The sequence below is a fragment of the Haemorhous mexicanus genome, chromosome 1 (genome assembly GCF_027477595.1).
Source record: "Haemorhous mexicanus isolate bHaeMex1 chromosome 1, bHaeMex1.pri, whole genome shotgun sequence".
Taxonomy (NCBI): Eukaryota; Metazoa; Chordata; class Aves; order Passeriformes; family Fringillidae; genus Haemorhous; species Haemorhous mexicanus.
In genome coordinates this window covers 66,821,625-66,829,273 of record NC_082341.1, presented here as the reverse complement: position 1 = coordinate 66,829,273, position 7,649 = coordinate 66,821,625, and the positions used below count along the sequence as shown (strand labels likewise).

At 43.6% G+C, this 7,649-nt stretch overlaps 1 protein-coding gene across 1 annotated transcript in view; it reads right to left on the bottom strand.

The window, feature by feature from the left end:
* Window positions 1-315: 315 nt before the first annotated feature.
* The window catches only part of GFOD1 (Gfo/Idh/MocA-like oxidoreductase domain containing 1), a 69,371-nt gene continuing 62,037 nt past the window's right edge, over window positions 316-7,649 (bottom strand). Inside the window, exon 2 of the mRNA XM_059852194.1 lies at window positions 316-6,389. Within this exon, the coding sequence (XP_059708177.1) occupies window positions 5,470-6,389 (920 nt within the window). The 3' untranslated portion in view covers window positions 316-5,469. The remainder of the gene's footprint in view (window positions 6,390-7,649) is intronic.

Genomic DNA, 7,649 nt, shown 5'->3' with positions numbered 1-7,649 from the left:
ATACTGTGAGGGTCCACTGTAAGATACTGGGTCAGTCAGAGGGTCAGTCAGAGCTGAACCTGCCCAAGGGCAGCTGAATTCATTGAACATCCTTAAACCAAACGGATGAGATTTTTAAAGTATGGATTAAAAAAAAAAAAAACAAAACACACACACCCCCCCCCAGCCCCAAACAATTTATTTCACACATGCCAAAACATAATAAAAGACTTTAAAAACCTTTCATTCATTTCAAAACAGCCTTCTTTAAATTGGAACTTAAGCCCAAAATTTAAAAAAATGTAAATAAATACCCTTATACAAACATGTGTTCAGTTTTGGATTGACCATAGCCATTCTGTTTATTCATTTTATTCAAAATGCTGAATAAAAGCTATTTCAGTCTGACCTGTGCTGATACCCTTCTTTCCCCAACCCCAAGGCCTCGATCTGGCAGCTTCAAAAAAGACACTACTTGTTTGGACTGTGGCTTCATACACTCATTAAGTCATGAGGTTTTGACATCAGTTCATGAATGCAGCATTTTGTGTAGTCCTATTTACTTTAAAATTTCTTCTTTTCATGAGCAAATGGAAGTGGGCAGTTAAGGGGAAATTATTTTTATTGGACAGACTTCACCCAGTGGCTCAAAAAAGAGGAAATTTTAAAGCAGATAAGACTGCCAAATATTATTCAGTCACACTTCAACTCTTTACAAACTTTGCTCCCCACAAGTAACAACTTCAACAACAACAAAAAGAAACTGCTGTCCTGAATAATCCTGCCATTTCACAATTAGCTCCAGATACCCAGAGATCACTGCAGAGGTCAGAAGCCCAGTGCTGCGTTTCATACATACTAAGGGTAAATCACTGGGCCACTGGAACACCAAACCAGTGTGGAGTATCTGCACAAAGCCACAACTCTGGCTTGTAAACACAGAACTTATCAGTGAATAGACTTCATAATGAGTGATATTTTATGCTGAAAGACATACATTAAAGTCAAATACAAAAATTCCCAGCAACAAGAAGTTCTGTTATCACTCCTTTCTGATTCTCTGCAAAAACAACATTAAGATAGTATGTTTACCTTTACCTAAATAAAATATGCCTTTTCTTGGTAGAACAGCGAGTAATTTTAAATTGTCTGAGTCTATTCCACATTTGTATGGACACAAAACTAAACAAGAAATTGAACAGTCATTGTGCTGTGAGCGCATGCAGCAGAAAAGCCTACTTTTTTTCAATGGCTGAACTTCCAGGACAGCTGTTCACTTGTACAGTCACTTTTTTGAAAGTTGTGGAAAAGAAGGGAACACTTAGTACAAAGTGGATAGTGCCTCTGATTGCCTGAGTCTGGCTGGGCAGGGATTCCAATCAAATCTGGCTGATTTGCTTCAGCCAAAGCAAAGGATGAACTCCAGAGCAGCCCTTCCTGAGCCGAAACTCATCAAGGCATGGCCCGATTCTCTGTGTTGGCTGCATGGGTAAGGTCCCCTCATCTCTACTGGGTATTTTCCCACTACACAGCTGAAGTACTACAGATTTACCACATGCATGGTACTCAATGTAGGAAAGCCCAAGCTCCCGCAGAGTTCTTAGGCTTCCGTGTAGGACTCCACTGAGATCAGCACTGAAGATGTGCCTATCCAGCAGGAGTATGGGACAGATTCTGCTTCCCCAAGGGCAAGCTCCCTTCTTGGGCTCCCACACACAGAGGTGGACCAAGGCGGCTGCTGTCACCCTCAGGAAGTGCAGCCCTCACCCTCCACACCACCAGCATATCCTCCCACAGAGGTACCAGCCTGCAGACACCTTCCTGCTGTTCCCTGCTGCAATCACCACCTTCCCTTTGGGCACATTTAAGGAGTTCAGTTGTGCCCTGCTTTCACACAGTGCAGGGTTGCCCTACCGCTGGTGTGAATCCCAATGCAATTCCAATGGGAAATAAGATACCCTCTCCCAGCTGACTGTCCCAGCACTGGAACAGAGCCCTGCAGAGCATCAAAGCTCACCTTTTGGCTCTTTCTGTCTTTGGCAACAGACCATAATGATCAATATCCTATGTACAAAGGCTGATGGCAAAGGAAAGAGCCTCTCCAATAGCAGCCCTGGGAAAGAGGAATGAAATTTCTTATCTAGTGTAGTTAGTTTGGGGGCTACTGTAAATTCCAGCAGTAGCTGCAGTTTGGCTCCTAGGCCTGCACCAATTTAGCAGCATTCATCTCAAACCTTGTGGCACAGCATTAGAAGTGCAATTCCAAATACATGTTTCCTGGGATGGTACCGCTTCTGAGTTCAATCAAGTACATCTCTGCTATCTGCTGCCCAAATTCCTAAACCCAACTTGAACTCCAGAGGCTACTTAGGGCAAATTCAATGTACTTTCAACTGCACCAAAGGAGCAGAGGGCTGGATGCTGCCAAGAAAAGATCCCAGACTATAAATAAACTATTTGTCAGAATAACAATACACATTCAATAAATACACCAATTCTTTCCTCCTCCAAGCCAGGTGGAAGTTTAGTGTGTTTACACTTGACACTGCAGCACCTTCACCTCCTAGAGAATGGAAAAACTGCTGCACAATCCTGAATGTATGCAGCTCCTGCTGCCATCCCAGTTAGGTAACATAAATGTAGCATCTCTGCTGCCATTAGAAGAGGAGGTCCCACTCTGTCCCTGCTCTCTCTGGGCCAGCACAAGGAGCTGTACAAGATTCGACCCGTTTGCAAGCCAGTACAGACAGCATCATCCGATGTCTGTGTAACCAAAGCACTGGATTTTCTTTCTGCTGCATCAGTAGGTCTGCACAGAGGATGGATGATGCCTGTCACCTAAACTTTGTGTCTGGGGCAGAAAGTTTGAGCTCAGTAGTACTTTTCTTATTCACTGTGTCTCGCCTGTTCACTGCAGGGGCGGGGGAAAGGATTCTAACTGGCGTCACAAAACCCAGAAAGACAGGGAAAAGATGAAAATACAGAGAGGAAACATGGCCAACATTTGTGAACCATAAAGAAGGACCATAAAGACATGAACAGCAACTCCAGCACAATCTCCAAACCACTGAGAAGCAAGAGTCAAAAACATTTTGGTCCATGTTTGGTTCCACTTTTGGATGATGTTTAACTAGACATGGTTAATTATCTGCCAGGCTTGCATTCATGACTTGAACTAGCCACTCTTTTCAGTAAATGGGTTTTGCTTCACTGTACGAAAACTCTCTTGATCTCCTTGGGGGCAGTTCTATTTTCCAGGAGACGGGTGATCTCTTGATCAAATCCTCTGTTCTGTGTTACTTACTTTTCAGGGCAGGAACTATACTATGCTATGGATAGCATAGTATATACCATGACAGTTGCAGTGGGAGATTCCTATTGGCACAGATACTACCTCTGGAATTCTCAGAGAAACACATTTCAAAGAAAAACAACCAAACTTGTCAAGGGCTGCTTCCAAGAAGGAATGATGACGCCTTGCCTGAGGTTTTAGCCGAAACAGCCCCAGAGAGAGTTGCTAGCACTGGCAGAACAACATGGATAGAAACAATTCTCCCCTTGGGTGCGGTTTTGCAGTATTACATTATTCCTTCATCAGTCACACTACCACACTTTGGGGACTACTTAACGAAAGGTCATATATATGCTCTTGAAATATTAAGCAAACATGAATAATTTTGGGCTGGGAATCAAGTTTCCTAACTTCAGCCACACCAAAATTTAGAAGCCAAAATTCTCTGCAAAGGAGGAAGACAGGCATTTCCAGTGGGCACCTCTTTCTATATTAATCCTAGGGTGAACTGAGTCAGCCTTTGGAGAGCTCTCTCTGTATCGACTGCAGTGCTCTTGCTGATCAGAACAAGACATCCAACTCTGAGCTGACTAAAGCCAGATAAGATGAGCAACACTACTGATGCCCTCCTGTTCCAAAACATATTTTCTCTTTATATTTGCTGCTCACCCCAGTGTACTCTTACTTCCCCTAGTCAAAATTTACAAAAAACCCTGAAAAGGTTTTTCTCAAGTTTAATATGATTTAGTGCTATATGCTTGTGTTCTACTTTTTTACTATCTGAAGACGTAGCACTGTAAACACATCAGCACTGGAGCAGCTTTACACAGAAAAATAGTATCCCTATTTACTGGGATAAATCATGTGCCTTTCACTATATTCTTTCAAGAAGATATTCTCAAAAGAATAATTATTTCAAGACTGCAATCTAAAATACTAAAAAGAAGAACAGGACAAACATAGCAAAAGAATTTGTCCACCCCTGCACTGGTGACAGGGAATGATTAACACAGTACCAGTAGCTGGCCACTTTAAGGAGGTGAGAAGGCTGGGGGTCCTATGTAATTTTGTTTTCCTTGTAAATAGATGGAAAATTTTCTCATCCCTTTTGTTTTTCACTCACACTTACCACTTGGAGGAGGTGAGCACTTCTGGGTTGTGGGATGTGAAATTACTTGTTGGTGTGCATCTTTCAAGTGTGAGTTCACAGTGGTTTGAAAGAACACCACTCATCTAAACATCATATGGGTTTGGGTTATATTCCTACTGTTTCCCACCTAAAACCAAAATGCATGATGAATTCATTTAAAAGTCAGTCCCAAACACAGGAAATTTTGTGCAAATCTTTGTAGGACTAGCCCGAGTTCGGCTATATAATAAACCCCATTATCATTACTGGGTCGTGCCACCTGCCATCCATGAAGGTTTTCTATCACCCATTTTAATCGGAAAACCCATAACACTGACACTTAACAGGAGCTCACAGAAGAGCTTCCCTCCCCAAATACCCAGGCATATGCACTGTAGTTGAGGACTGCTTTGTTTTAAAAGCCACACATTTTCCTATTTAATTGTGCTTTAAAAAAAACCCAACAAAACAAAAAACCAAAACTAAACAAAACAAAAACAACTACTAAACCAACACCAAGAAGCTTGTAACAGGCTGTATAAGAAGTGAACTGCCAAGATTTTCTGAATCCTGCAACACTTTCACATCAAGTCCTGTTATTCTGTGTGTTGGCTGGAGGTGTAGTAATACAACACGGTGGTGTCAGCTGTCATGGTAGGAAACATTCATGTCAGACACTACAGAAAATTTAACGACATGACAGTACCTTCACAGCCCTCTGGTAGGTAAGGAAAATCTAAAAGGATCTTCCCAACCTTTCACAGTAAACACAATTGGATATCTAAAGCACCTGCAAGCAGGGGATGAGTCCATGATATATCTTTGCAATCAGCCAGCTAATACTGTTATCAAAACAGTTAAGTTTATTATCAGCTCTTACGTCTCCTGTCTGTTCTGGGTATTTTGAAGGACCACATCAGTTTGGCATTTAGTTGCCAACAAATTTAACTAATCCAGACATTGTATATCCTTCTCCTCAGCTGAGACACCCAAGCCCTTCACAGGGGCTGAATTACCATCTCCTTCAAGAGCTGTCTGGTTCCTATTAATTCCTAGGAGCTCAGAGGAGCTAGCAGTACAGAGACATCCTGCTCTTCCGCATGGCTTCGCTGATCAAGTATGCCGGGCTCAGTTCTGGCTCCTCAGTCATGATTGAAATGTTCTGCCACTCTCCCAGCTGGTTTGACTTTTTAATGGTGTCCACCACACACAGGGCGTATAGACAGTCGTCAAAGGTGGCGGCCATCGTAAGAGGCCTCCCGTCCCAGGTCCTCCTGTCATCCTGGTCCTCAAAGGCCTGCCGGACAGCCTGGACCATCTTAATGGTGCCCCGCAGGTAGGGGGATGGGATGTCACTGAAGGCCTTCTCCGGAAGCAAGGAGTTGCTGACTGGCGTGGAGTCCTTCAGCAGGAGCTCTCGCTGAGGAGAGCTGTTGCTCTGTCCGTAGAGGTCAGTGCCTATCACGGTGAGCCGTCCCGCCGAGCCCACCACGATGATGTCCTGTTTGAACTCCCCCGGGATGTTGAAGTTGAGCGTCACCGTGCAGCACACACCCCCTTCCAGGACCATCTGAAAGGTGCAGAAGTCATCGCTGGTGATCTGCCGGATGCCCTTGATGTGGTCCGTCTGCTTCACAAAGGTCTTGAGCAACCCGTGCACCTTCACGGCCTTCTGGCTGGTGAGGAAGGTCAGCAGGTCGATGATGTAGGTGCCCACCGAGTGCAAGCCCCCGCCTCCCATCAGGTCATCACAGCTCCAGTTGTACTTCTTGCCCAGGAGGCTCCCGCTGTGCACCTGCACCTCACACACCAGCAGCTCCCCCACGTAACCCTCCTGGATCAGCTGCTTCATCTTCACGAAAGCAGGCAGGAAGCGCAGAACGTTCCCCATGATGCTCATGAGCTTTGGGTAATAATGAGCCGCAGTCATCATCCTAAAGGCATCCAGGGGAGTCGCCGTTCGATCACAGATGACGTTTTTCCCAATGCCTGAAACGGTGAAAAAAAAAATCATCAACAAAGTTTTATCAATAGAGTAAGCTGAAAGCCTCAAGGCTATTCTTAGAGTAAGCCAAGGAGAAAGACCTTAAAAAATAACACCATATTGAAATGTTTTCAAGGCATAAATACCCACTCTGGCATGCTTCCAAAATACATGTAAGAATTTTTTAAGCACCACAGTGAAAATGTGATGCTTTTTATTTTCAAAAAGCATTCTTGTCTAAAAAGAGCTAAAAGGTGAGCGCCTGAACAGAAAAATTAAGCTCCCTTCTGGGAGCAGGGATGAAACCAATCACCCACCTCAGCCATCTCATAGACATCTCTTCTGTGACAACCTGCCCATGCAGGGGTTTCTGTGAGCTGAATCTGAGGTTCAGACTCAAATCCCTGAAGGGTATGAATGACACGAGTGCATGTATTCAGTAACTTAACAAAGGTACACTGAAAAGCCTGGCTTTGTCTTCTCAGTACTCCTGTCTCTCCCTCTTTCCTGCTCAGACTGTTTTAAGAGGCTCTGAGGAGAGAAGTACTGGGCTTGATGCTTAATTTAAAATGAAGAAATTGCTTTTCACTCATAAAATACCCCACTATTCTGACAATGGCACTCAGGTGTTTTTTGAAGCAGTTCTGCTGAAATGTCAGCAGTGCATCCATGGTGCCAAGGGAGAGTCAGGATTGCTCTAAAACAGGTCAAATGTAGCTGTGACAATCTGCTCCCTTGTGGAATAGTCCATATGGCACACTGTTTACTGAAGCTTGCATGACAGTCCCCTTTCATCTGGTCATCAAGGTGTGCAACTGAATGCAGTGAAGGCTAAATAATGGGCTTATTACTGATTTCTCCTCCTCAAATGCTTCTATTCTGTATCCACACACATATATAGTGACAGAATCTCCAGTTTACTTCCTAGTTGCATTCAGACTTTTTTATGCTTAATGATCAATATTAGGTGAGCTGTGGAACACTTTGGATATAAACTATGACACTAAATATGACCTTTACCTGGAGAGCCTTGGGCTACAGCTGGGCCTGGCACTTAAAAGAGCTGAATTTGGGTCCTTGCTGATGGAGTCCAGATGAATAAATTTACTTGCTAAATCACATTGTATTTTCATTCCTGTTCCCTTCAGGTAGTTTTAAAAAAATCTCAATTTCTTTTAAGAGCTATTCAGAGTATAAAATTTTACATGTTTTGGAGCTGTTTGGATGAAGTCATATAAGTATGGACAGATGGCAGGGATCTATCT